Source organism: Orycteropus afer, unplaced genomic scaffold (assembly GCF_000298275.1).
Source record: "Orycteropus afer afer isolate SDZICR_OR568_19922 unplaced genomic scaffold, OryAfe1.0 scaffold00227, whole genome shotgun sequence".
NCBI lineage: Eukaryota > Metazoa > Chordata > Mammalia > Tubulidentata > Orycteropodidae > Orycteropus > Orycteropus afer.
The window spans coordinates 191,750-205,457 of NW_006921814.1; the positions used below are offsets into that span (position 1 = coordinate 191,750).

Below are 13,708 nucleotides of genomic sequence, written 5' to 3' on the forward strand. Positions count from 1 at the left end.
GAAAAGGAGGAAGGAGAGAAGTAGCATGGTGTACAAGGGAAAGAAAAAATACAGGCTTCAGAGCTCAATGGTTAAGGGTTTGAATTCTAGTTCTGGTACTTTATAAGGATAAAGGCAGCTATCAGCTTTGTAGGGTTGATGGATGAATAATTTATGATAAAACATCAAGAGCCCAATAGACAATTAGTGCCAGGTAGTTTACTATCAAAAGTATGGACAATGAAGAGATTAAGAAATGGAGCAGAACTCTGAATAACGAGAATAGAATGGTTTCTTATTTTCACTTAGGAAGTATTTCCCACATACAAGTTTAGGAACAAAATCAGTGCCTAACTCTCTGTAAGTCAAATTTGTAGGTCAGAACAAGTGCATAAAGTTCTTATTTAGCCTTTCTTTAGGGCAAGAAAAGGTTCAAAACCTTTTCAATGCTTTACAAGCTGCATGTGCAGCAAGTGAAGGTGATGAAGAATATGCTGGAGTAGAAGCTGGTTTCAACAGTCTCAAAGCAAGGGTAAATTTGCATAACACTGAAGAGCAACTGCGAGTTGCCCATAAGTTGGACCTGGAGACTGCATTTTGTAAAGCTCAGATTTATGTTATTGGTTCACACTCTAAAGCAGATACTGAAATAGAATCCATACACTGGCAGGCATAAATTGCTTTAGTCTTGTAAGCTTACTGACACTATTTCATCAAATGAGATGACTTGAAAATGAAGCCATACAAACAAATTTCTCAGTATTAAAAAACAGAAGAACTATAGAAAAGAGTGAGAAAATTAAACTAGGAGATTTACAGTAATGTAGATACTTATTTTAAATGGGGGACCAAAAACCAAACTCACTGCCATTGAGTTGTTTCCACCTCATAGCAACTCCCATTGGGTTTCTGATGCTGTATATCTTTACAGAAGTAGATTGCCCAGTCTTCCTTCTGCAGAGCAGCTGGTGGGTTTGAACTGCTGACCTTACAGTTAGCAATCAAGTGCCTTATCCACTATGCCACCAGAGCTTTTTTTTTTGGGGGGGGGGAGCACTTAAATACTTATTGGGGAGAAGTTACAGGTTTAAAATCTAAACAAAGAGAAAATATTCCTGAGGAAGATGAGCCTTAGTCCATAATATACTAACTGTACCAACCTGGATTTTTACATAAATACACAGGTACAAAAAAAAAGCCTTTTATTAGTAAGACTATTAAAAAAAAATAAAGCAGAATGGAAACATTTATCTTACATTTAAGAAGTCTACAAGGTTTATCAGATTAAAATTTTAGTATCACACCAGGCAACAAAGAACCTCAGGAACTGATACAGTACACTATGTTTCAAAAATTTGAAAGGGACATCAAGTACAGTTAATGTTGATCCATGGTCATTCACTCCAAAAATATGAAGCATTTATTTTGTGCCCGACATAGATTCATATCTAACAAAAAATGACACCCACTTATTTTCTCAGACTTCTTTGCTCTCAAACCTTATAAAGGCTCTTAAGTCTTACAACGTGACCTGTAGATGTATTCTATTAATGCTCTAGTAGAACTGTTTTGCTTTCTAAATAGCAGAGACTAATACAGAAAACTAATACAAACTAACACAAGAAACACTAATGCTTTCTTAATTAAAAAGCCTCATTTCCTGGCATTCCATATCTCAAATAAGTAGAATAAATTTTGCTTTAAAGGGTGGTCTAGTTCATCAAAAATTAAGATGCCTTCCAGAATAACCCGTTCTCACTAAGTATCCTTGCCCAGCACAATTTTACATTGCTACGCCAAGTTTTGAGGGCATCTGACAACCCTGTTAGTTCTTACTATCAATTTCATGTGCTCAACAATTGAGTAAATAGCATAAATCCTCTAGATAAATTTAGTGCTTGAAATTTTCAGTCTCATCTGTTTGTTCATCTTTTTAATATCTCCCAAGGGTGGCTGACAGGCAAGCACAATTATTCCTGCTTTACATGGGGCAGAAGGATCAAGAACACAGCCCTGGCAAAATCACTTTGCCATCAATTTAATGCATGGCTTTTAGTAATTCAAAAATAGAACCCCTGATGACTTTATTTCTAGTTCATGTTCCTGCCCTTTGCTAAATAAGGCTGCCTCCATTTGATTTCCTTAATTCATACATTCCTAAAATTTCAAAAAGAATTCTCATTAATATTAAACATCAGCCTACTGAAAACAAGTTTTCTTTTTCAAAAGAAGGGAAAAGAAAATGGTGTGCATATATTACTAACAAGTTGTTCTTCCAAACAACTTTAGCAACATCAGAGAAAAAAAAATATCATTTTAAACAGGAGAGAGAAGCCATCTCCTCTAAACCTCCACTGATAAATATTTGGTAAGAAATAAGTAAACAGAAACAGATGGATCTACACAGTGTAGAAGCAGCAAAGCATTTCCCATGGGACAGAACTTTTCAATCTCGTGGTCAGTTCTGAACCACAGCAGACTCTATGCCCAAAAGAGAGAAGGCTGCCATCTTAGGCTGCTGCTTCAAGGGGGACCCAGTACCTCAGGAGCCGGAGTATTTAGGGGCTCATTCTCTTCACTGTCACTTGAACTGCTCTCACTCTCCGAGTCTGAGGAGCTGTCTGAGTCACTGGTGCTCTCTGACTCTGCACTACTGGAATGTGCTGATGCCACTGGTTCTGGAAGCGACTGTGGAGCACTGTAAGGCAACCAAAAGATAAAATTAGAAGACACCATACAAGGTGGAATTCTTCCCTGTCTACTCTCTGACCATTTTCCTGCTACTCGAAAGCAGGGGCCTCAAAATTACTTGAGACTACCATATCCCTTAGCTGAGAGAAGGTCCCACTTAAGAAGCAGACAAAAACCCTTAAAAGTTTACCAAATAACTATAAAAGAGAAGCCTGTGAAATTTCACTCCTGAAGAACATTTCAAGTCATACTAAATATAAATGATATACTGAGGTCCTTTATACCAAAGGCTCATAAATCATGGCCTGAGGTGGCTGCCTGAATTTCTAAATAAACTTTTATTGGAACACATCCACACCCATTTTTTTCTCTTTTATGCATTGTCTGTATCTGCTTTTGTGCCGTAACAGTTGAGGCAACAGAGACCACAGGCCAGTAAAGCCTAAAATATTTACTATCTGGTCCTTGTAAGAAAAAGTTAATCCCTGCTTTACATAACCAAAAGAAAATTAATTTATAAAAGAAAAGCCAGGTATGTTCAATTCTTTCTGTATTTCCTATATGAGAACTAACTATATAGTAGCTTTGGTAGTTCAGTTGGTTTGTCAACTTGGCTGGGCCTGGTTGAGTGGTTGAGTGGCTGGGTAGCTAGTTGTAGCTATTCCCCATGATGAGACTGGCAATCAACTCCATGGTGGGATCTACCACAAGCAGCTGAGTAGCTGCCTTTGGGTATGTGGTCTGCTTCCTCTATATAAGGAAAAGCTTTGAGAATGGTCTCTAGGCTATGGCATGCTTGGACCCTGCATGTAGCCATGTTGTTGCTCAGCAGCCTGCTATGCCCTGCCAACCTTGGGACTTACAATGGACTTAAGTTAATGGCCTGCCATGTGGTTTGGTAATATCGGGACTGTGCCTTTTTACTTGTCAACCTTGAGGCTTTTCTCAGCCTCAGCAGCCAGCAGCTGTCTGAGTGAAGAAATGCCTCTAGTGGGCCGGGAGCAGAGGCAGAGCTGGACTCCAAGGTTGAGGGGCTTTCACACAGCCCCTAGAGCCTGGCACTTTAAACTTGGACTTAAAGCCTCCAAAACTGTAAGAGAATAAACTTCTGCTTGTTAAGGCCATCCCATTTGTGGTATATTTCTTGTCACAGTAGCCAAAGATTACTAAATACAAATGGTGTCCCTTTGGAAGGTGAGCTCAAATGCATACCATCTGCACTTCTTTGGTATAATTAATAAAATGGGCCCGTTGTTATGAATGAAAAATATTAGGACATCCCAAATATCAGATAAAGTAAAGATTAAGTGCTGCAAGTTTGAGGAATAGGGCAATAACTATACCTTGGTGAGAGAACACATACAATCTTAAAACTTTGCTCTAGATGGTTAATAGTTAAAGCTAATAGTTAATAGTTAACTATAATCTCAAAAGTTTCCGCATCTATTTAAAATATGTTTCAAAATAATAAAGTCATCAATTGAAGTAATCTTTAATAAATTAAAAATTAAAAATAAATAACTAACTATACTACTGGGTACTCATATAAAATGCCATGTCAAGTTTGTGACTCTTTTCACACTGGCAGTTCACAGGTTAAGCCAGGGATGGTCAGATGGTCAAAATGGTATAATCTTTCAATGTTACCCATGCCTCTCAATTATCCCATCATACCTTTTTTTTTTTTTTTTTAATTTTTTTCTTTTCTCCCACTTTTTAAAAATTGTGTTTTGGGTAAAAGTTTATAGAGTAAATTGGTTTTCCATTCAACAATTCATACACATTTTGTTTTAATTTTCTCCCACTTTTAAGTTAGGCTATTTTGTCATACTTTCTGAGTCATTATCACCTACCAGAAATTACTGAACAAAGTGGAATATAAATAAGCAAGCAAACCTTATGGATTAGCCACGTAATTGCATGGCTTTCTTCCACATAAACTATAACATAACTTGTATGATAGTCAGGCTTATAAAGATTTAAGATAGGCTGATATTCTCTCTGAATGGATAGTTCTATCTCAAGGAAGTAAAATAGCTAATAAAAAACTCACTGCCATTGAGTTGGATCCTACTCATAGTGACCCCTCCTTGGGTTTCTGTAGCAGTATCTCTGCGAAAGTAGACTATCCAGTCTTCCTTCCAAGGGGTGGCTGGTGGGTTTGAACTGCCAGGCTTCTGGTTAGCAGTCAAATGCCTTAGGCATTATGCCACCAGGGCAGGTATTTTGTATACTAACTCATCAAATTTTTGGAAATGAGGTCTATTTGAACAGAAGCTACATATAAATCAACTAGTTCAAATAGTTCCCACTTTCATATATTAAAGCATTCACATTTTCTGAAACATGGCTAGTTGTTCACAAAGTTACATAGTGTGCTTTTCTATCACACTAAAATGTACTGCAGGTCATTTTTAAAACCAGCTGAAATAATTTGAAAATTCACAGAACTAAGGAAAGGGGCAGTATGGAAACCAAATTGTAGAAATAATTCAGCTTTACAATTTTTGAGATCATACCAAATCTTTCACCTTCATGAAAACAATGGGATCTTCAGTTCAGTTTTTAAAATATTGGCTATACAATACTAATGGAAAGCATTTTATATGTATTTTTAAATTCTCAAAAATTTTAAATGCCACAGTATTAATCACTGCAGATACAGATAGGTAAGTGGAGGGACTCTTACTCTTTTACAGAGTTAACAACCCCTCTGTGGCTAATTTAAGTTCCAGTGTATTAAAATAGGTACTTTCTTCTAACTAAAGGAGTTCTGGTGGTACACTGGTTAAGGCATTGGGGCTGCTAAAAGAAAGGTTAGCAGTTTGAACCCACAAGCCACTCTGTGGGAGAAAGATGAGGCAGTTTGCATCAGTAAAGATTTACAGCCTTGGAAACCCTACTGAGGTTACTACAAGTTGGAATCAGCTTGATGGTAGTGGATTGGTTTTGGTTTTGCCTTTAATTAGGAACTGTGGTGGTGCACTGGTTAAAGTATTTGGCTGCTAACCAACCATTGGTGGTTTGAATCTACCAGCTGCTCCCTGAAGGACAAAGATCAGGCAGTCTGTTTCCATAAAGATTTATAGCCATGGAAACCTCAGGGGGCAGGTTCTACTGTCTTTTAGGGTCACTATGAGTTTGAATCAAATTGATGGCAGTGGGTGTTTTTTTTTTTTTCTTTTGGTGTGTGTTGTGGTAGAGTTCCTTTAACTGGCGTCCTTGTATAGTACAAAGGGTTAAGCACTCGGTTATATAAATTGAAAGACTGATGGTTTGAAACCACCTACATACAGGTACCTTAGAAGAAAGGTCTGACAATCTACTTCTGAAAGGCCACAGCCAACGAAAACCACAGGCACAGTTCTACTGTGAGATACACGGCCTCTCCATGTGTCAGAAACCACTCAACAGCAACTAGTGTTTTACTTTTCCTTTAAGTGTGATTCTCCATCTCCTTTCCCATGAAAAAACCTGAAAGTACTAAATAAAGCTTCACTTTTCTCATTTGGTGGAAAAATACAAATGTTTTATAGAGATGGGGTGAAATCCACACACAGTACCTTGGAGGTGCAGATGAGGAAGGAGGCTTCTCTGGGGTCTAGGCATTCACAACAGTGGAAGCAGGATCAGAAAAAGAACAAAAAACAGGTTAGGATAAGCAACTCAGATATGTTAGACTCATTTAAAAGGACTCCTAATATTACACAGTATACAAAACTTACTTGTTCGCTGTCACTATCCTCACTGTCACTGAGCTGAAGGTCATCTTCAAGCATGCTGGAATGGGTAAGGAGAGAGACACTGTAGACTATAAAAAATGTCTAATAAAGTTTCATAAAACTTCTTTTACCATGTAATAGAGAAAATCTACCTAATGATACAAAAGAAAAGTGAGAGAGGTATAAGTCTTATTTACTCATCAGATGCTTTATTTTCCTGCAAATGGAAGCTTTATAGTTATAACACAGAAACCAATTTAGTACAAGCCCTTATCTCAAAACTCAATCTTCCACATGTTCTAAACTTTAAAAGCAGAACTACCACAGAACACAGATTGGCTGCCAGCCCTAAGACTAAACTTCCCAACCCCTAATAATCAGTGAAGACAAGGCCTACACAAAAACAAACAAAAAGGAAAAAGAGAAATATATATATATATATATATACACACACACACACACACACACACAATCCATTATTTTCTTCTATACTCTCTAGCTTAACTAGAGTAAATGATTACCATCAAATGAGTTAATATTGAATCAATGAATACTTTTCTATATTTAAAACAGTGCCAGGTTCATAAAAAGCGCTATACAAGAACTAAATATGTAAGATCTATGAAGCTATCAAAGCAACTGTTGCCAGAGAGTGCAACAGTTAACTTGTATTTTTGTTCAAAGGCATTGCACTCACTCCTCACTTAGCAGCATAGCTAAATTCCAAAGAACAGGTAGTTATGTGAAAATCAGAGTAACCTAGGCCTAACCAAGACAGTGTTTGAGAGTTTAGTCTACCGTACTCAATGTGCAAGAGATTATCTGAAACAAATGAAATCTTCTTAATCTTACGATTCTTGATTTGAGCTTAATATTGTATGTTTCAAGGTTCAGTGGAAATTCAATGCATTAAATATTGGCTTATGATGTAAAATATAAATGAAATATAATTTAAATCATATTTTACAATAATACAGTACAAGACATCAAAATTCATCAGATGTAAAACCTTTGATAACTTTTCTGCATTATTAAAATCTAAATAGTCTAAAGTTTTAGAATAAATAGTCTAAGGCTACACAGTTGGTTGATGGCCGAGGATCACCTGGATCATCAAATGTTTCCAGGCTTAAGGTTTGAAATCCCAAGATAAGACTTTGCAATTGCAAGAAAACTGGACTCGATGAATGAGTAATTTCTGAGAAATAATCCGTTCAATCTCAGCAGTGTTTTTCTTCTCTTCATAGACTTCACGATAATTAAACATTTTCAGATCTCTCTACTTTTCTGTTCTTCCTCCTTCTCATTCCTTTGTGTTCCTAATTCTTCTTACAGCTCAAATCAATTCCTCACTTGAAAGTTCTCCCTCTTTGCAGCCTATCAAATCATTCACATCACCTGCATCAACCTGTAAATCAAGGGATTTTGTTAGCAACAAAATTTTACTATTTATTTTTGCTAAAACCTGTTAACATATGCAGAGAACTGTACTGTTTCAAGCACTTTTTCCAAATCCCTTGCACACATTTTATACTAACACCATCCCATGTTGCTGTTACATTTTTGATGCAATGGAGAATACTGTAGTCTTTTCTAAAATTTGCACAAACTAATCTTACAATCCTCCATTGCAGCTATAACTGCAAATGTCAGCCCTAAATGGTGAGCCCTGAAAACTGAAATGGCACCTTCATCCATAGACTGCAGAATAAGGGTGATATTTTGGAGTAAAATACCTTTATAACTGAGAAGAGATTGTCTAGATGCAGGGAATGTCCAAGTGCTCTGTCAAGGAGCAAGAGAATCTTACAAGGAATTCCCTTTTTTATATAATAGTCCTTTACCTGGGGTATGAATCAATTTAAAAACCAGTCTTCCAAGAGGGCTAGCATCATCTAAGCCCTCTGACTGGATGAGTAATAAATGGGCAATATGTGCTTGGTTATGTTCTCGATCGCATGTGGATTATCTGCTTTATAAATCATAAATGGCTTCAGCTTGAATCTAGGAACATTTCCACCTAATAATAAGGTCACTCTTTCTTTAATTGACTTAAATCCAGGCATTGCTTGGCCTCTTTATGAATGTAGGTCCATTCTGGCATTTTTTTCCAGTATGATCCAGTCTCATCCATACTAAATTTTGTTTAGGCAAACAATTCCTTTCTAAGATGATTTTACCGAATTCAATTAACAAGAGTTTGACAGCTTCTTTGCTGGCACTAGCAGCTTCACCTTTTGCATGTATGCTGTGGTAACTTAATCATCTGTGGAATCTCAAAAACCAGTGAGTATTTCACTGCACTCCTCACCTACATATTCCTTAAGAGTATCAAAAATGCTGTGTGCTTTAGCTTCAATTGTACGAAGGCCAATCAGTATCCTCTTTTGTATCTCATCTTCAGTCCAAAGTAGAAGCTTCTCAGTGTCATGGATTAGGCCTTTCTGTTGTCTTATCAAAGCATTTGTTGGTGCCGATTCTTTCATCACCTTGATGATTCTTTCCCTGTCCTTCAGAATGATACATACCTTGCTCACATGCTGTAATGTTCACTCTCTTCTCTGATCCATATGCTGTTATGATGTTCATTTTTATATTAAGATTGATGGCATTCCTATGCCTTTTGCTGCTACTGTCAGTCGAACTAGTACTATTCTTTCTCTTTGAAGACATCTTGCTACAGGGTAAAAATCTACATACATGATCTAAAATAAAGATGGGCTGAGAACCTCTTACTGTAATGGCTAATAACATATGGGGTGGGGAGGGGAGAAACTAAGTCTCAGTGAGCTGTGTTGCTGCAGCTTATTCAGCTGAAGTTATTGTACTGCTACCCCAGTGTCGTAGAATAGATTCTCTAGAGAAGATTTAATTCAAGGAAAAACTGATGCAGCTGTGGAGGCTGGCAGGCCAAAATCCTTATCAGATGTTAGACTGCTGGCTTCTTCTAACTCATGTGGTTGCAGGGGCTGATGAACCCAAAATCTGCAGGTCAGTCAGCTAGCTGCTGGCTCACGTCCCAAGAACCAGAGGTCAGATGATGAAGCACCTGATGCAGGATCAAGAGTGAGAGTGAGACTTACTGAAACATTCACTTACACTGGATGCAAGCCACACTCTCAAAGAAATTCCCCTTTCAATTAATTGACTGGTTGCTTGGATTAGATCACAAAATGGAGGATGACTACATCATTATATCACTGCCTAATTACATCACTACATCACTACCAAACCACTGAGAATCACGGTCCAGCCAAGCTGACACATAACCTTAAACATCACAGCCAGCATTAATCTCCCTTTGCATCTCACCATTTGTTACTGCCAGATATAAGTCATTAAAGGGTAAGATAGTTTTTTTTTTTTTTTTACTATTGTCATAAATGTGAATGTTGGATAATGAAATAGTAAGTGAGGAGTAGGTGTATTAGTATTGTACTCTATTCTTTGCATACAAAAAAATTCTTTCTCCTGCTTGAACAAACTAAAGAGGAATGGTGTGGCACTCACAGTTACAAAGAGTGTTTCAAGATCTGTCCTGAAGTACAATACTGTCAGTAAGAGCATAATATCCAGCTCTGTTAACGCAGTGCCTAAGGCACTTGACTGCTAACTAGAAGGCTTCCTAATTAATGGGAAGAGTGATAATACAAATGATATTGCTGTCTAAAGTGTATGTTTAAGCTTACTTCTACAGCTTTTCTGGTAGGAAAAAGAAAGTTCACTTCCTCAAACTTATTACTTAATTCTAGGCTTTCTGGCTTATGAGGAGTCCAAATACTAAAAGGAATCATTTTTCAGCCTGTACACATTTACTCAAGGAGTCCTAGTGGTACAATGTTTAAGTGTTCACCTGCTAACCAAAAGGCTGGCAGTTCAAATCCATGCAGCAGCTCCACAGGAGAAAAGACCTAGTGAACTGTTCCTGTAAAGATGACAGCCTAGAAAACCCTATGGGGCAGTTCCACTCTGTCACAGGGGGTCACTTTTGAGTCAAAATTGACTTGACAGGGAAGTTCTAAGTTCTTTTCTGTTCCATGGGGTCGCTGTGAGTTGAAACTGACTAAATAGCACCTAACAACAACAACACTACCACACTTATTCAAATCTTAATATCCCCCCTGCCCATTAATCTTCTTTCACGGAGATTTCAAATATTAAATGAATGAATTAGTAATTGGTTTCCCTCACTTATTAATCCATGAGCATCACTATTTGCAGCAACATTATAAGTAAAACTGGAAAAAAAAAGTTTGACAATTACTGATACTACAAAAAGCTAGTTATATTCGAGGTTAAAATCCTTCAGTATTTAAAAATATACTTCTTCAGTAAATTGACCAACAATTTTTACTGCCAACCCACTATTGAGGCAGAGCCTACCCACCCCCCAAAAAACCCAAAACCCATTGCTATTGAATCAATTCCAATTCATAGCAACTCCCACTTGGTTTCTAAGGCTGTAAATCTTTACAGAAATAGATTGCCTCATCTTCCTCTTGTGGAGCAGCTGCTGGGTTTGAACCACCTACCTTCTGGTTAGCAGCCAAATGCCTTACCACTACGTCACCAGAGCTCCATACTGAAGTAGAGCTTGTTGGTGGTGTTGTTATGTGCCCTTGAGTCATCTCCAACTTGTAGAGACCCTATGTATAGCAGAAGGAAACACTGCCCAGTCCTGTGCCAGCTCCATGATCCTGGCTGTATCTGAGCCTGTCGTTGTAGCCACTGTGTCAATCCATCTTGTTGAGGGCCACCCCTTTTTCATTGACCTTCCACTTTACCAAGCATGATATCCTTCTCCAGGGATTGGTCCCTTCTTACATGGCCAAAATAGGTGAGATGAAGTCTGGCCATTCGTGCTTTCAAGGAGCATTCTGGCCGCCTTTCTTCCAAATAGATTTGTTAGTTCTTTTAGCAGTTCATGGGTACTTTCAGTATTCTTTGCCAACACCACAACTCAAAAGCATCGACTCTTCTTCATTCTTCCTTATTCATTGTCCAGCTCTCACATGCAGATGACGCAAAGCATGCACTCAAATCTTGGGAAACTCTGGTAAAATCACTACATTTTCTAATGCAAATAAAATGACAGTAAAAGTCGGCTCTTTGGTAACTGACCACCTACAAGAAATGTGAATTCTGCCAAGGAACTACTTTCACCAATAAATGTACTAAAAACATCTTGTGATAAGTTTCTAAATGAAATTAAAACTGTTAGCTATCTATAAATGTAGATCTTGCTCAATATTTATCTTTGTTGCTGTTGTGGTGTGCCACTAAGTTGATTTCTACTTATATGACCCTACAGGACAGAGTAAACCTTTCAGGACCTCCACTGGCTGATGTGGCATGACTCAAAATGAGTAGAAACAGATGCAAACATCCATTAATAACTGCAACAGTGAATGTATGAAGTATGAATCTAGGAAAACTGGAAGTTGTCAAAAATGAAATGGAATATATAAAGATCGATATCATAAGCATTAGTGAGCTGAAATGGACAGGTTTTGGCCATTTATAATCAGACAAACATATAATCTACTATGCTGGGAATGACAAATTAAAGAGGAATGGTGTGGCACTCACCGTCACAAAGAGCATTTCAAGATCTGTCCTGAAGTACAATACTGTCAGTAATAGCATAATATCCAGCTCTGTTAGCGTAGTGCCTAAGGCATGTGACTGCTAACCAGTAGGCTGGCAGTTCAAACCCACCAGCCACTCCTTGGAAGGAAGATGGGGCAATCTACTTTCACAGTGATACTGCCTCGGAAACCCAGGGAGGGGTCGCTATGAGTAGGGTCCAACTTGACGGCACATAACAACAACAACAACAAGGAAAACCAGTTAATACTACTATTATTCAAATTTACACACCAAACACCTAAGCCAAAGATGAAGAAATTAAAGATTTCTACCAACTTCTGCAGTCTGAAATTGACTGAACATGCAATCAAGATGTGTTGATTATCACTGGTGACTGGAATTCAGAAGTTGGAAACAAAGAGTTACTGGTAGTGGGAAAATATGGCCTTGGAGATAGAAATAACGCTGGAGACTGCATGGTAGAATTTTATAAGACTAATGACTCGGAAACCCAAGGAGGGGTCACTATGAGTTGGGTCCGACTCGACGGCACATAAAAACAACAACAACGACGACTTTTTCATTGCAGACACCTTTTTTCAACAACTTAAGCAATGACTATACATGTAGACTTCACCAGATGGAATACACAGGAATCAGATTGATTACATCTCTGGCAAAAGGCCATGGAGAAGTTCATTAACTTCAGCCAAAGCAAGGCCAGAAGCTGATTGTGGAACAGACCATCAACTTCTCATATGCACGTTCAAGTTGAAATTGAAGAAAATTAAAATAATTCCATGAGGGTCAAAACATGACCTTGATTACATCCATCCTGAATTTAGACACCACTTAAAGAACAGATTTGATGCATAGAACACCAATGACTGAAGACCAGAGGAACTGTGAGATGACATCAAGAACATCAACCATGAAGAAAGCAAGAGGTCATTAAAAAGACAAAAAAGGAAGAAAAGACGAAAATGGATGTCAGAAGAGACTCTGAAACTTGCCTTTGAGCGGAGAGTTGTTGTTGTTGTTGTTATGTGCCATCAAGTCATTTCCGATTCATAGCAACCCCATACACAGAACAAAACACTGCCTGATCTCGCGCCAGCTCTATGATCCCTGCTATACTTGAGACCATTATCGCAGCCACCATATCAATCCATCTCGTTGAAGGCCTTCTCCTTCATCGACCATCCACCCTACCAAGCATGATATCCTTCTCCAGGGAATGGTCCCTTCTGACAACATAACCAAAGAAGGTGAGATGAAGTCTGGCCATTCTCGCCTCCAAGGAACATTTTGGGTGCACTTCCTCCAGGACAGATCTGATAGTTCTTTTAGCAGTCCATGGTACTTCCAGCATTCTTCGCCAGCACAACAACTCAAAAACATCAAATCTTCTTTGGTCTTCCTTATTCAATGTCCAGCTCTCACATGCTATGAGGCAATTGGAAATATCATGGCTTATGTCAGGTGCACTTTAGTCCTCAAGGAGACATCCTTGCTGCTCAGCACTTGAAACAGTTCCTTCGTGGTTGACCTTCCCAATGCTGCACATCGTCTAATGTCCTAAGTGCTGCTTCCATTGGCATCGATTGTGGAAACAAGCAACGTGAATTCCTTGACAACCTCAATCTTCTCTCCATTTATTGTGATGCTCCTCATTGGTCCAGTAGTGAGGATTTTTGTTTTCTTTATATTGAGATGTAATCCATACT

General features: G+C 38.2%; 1 protein-coding gene across 1 annotated transcript in view; it reads right to left on the reverse strand.

Moving 5' to 3' along the window:
* Positions 1-13,708, reverse strand: part of AFF1 (AF4/FMR2 family member 1) — a 140,054-nt gene that overhangs the window by 34,787 nt on the left and 91,559 nt on the right. The window contains 3 exon segments of the mRNA XM_042782047.1: positions 2,521-2,677; positions 6,234-6,271; positions 6,396-6,450. Of these exon segments, the coding sequence (XP_042637981.1) occupies positions 2,521-2,677; positions 6,234-6,271; positions 6,396-6,450 (250 nt within the window).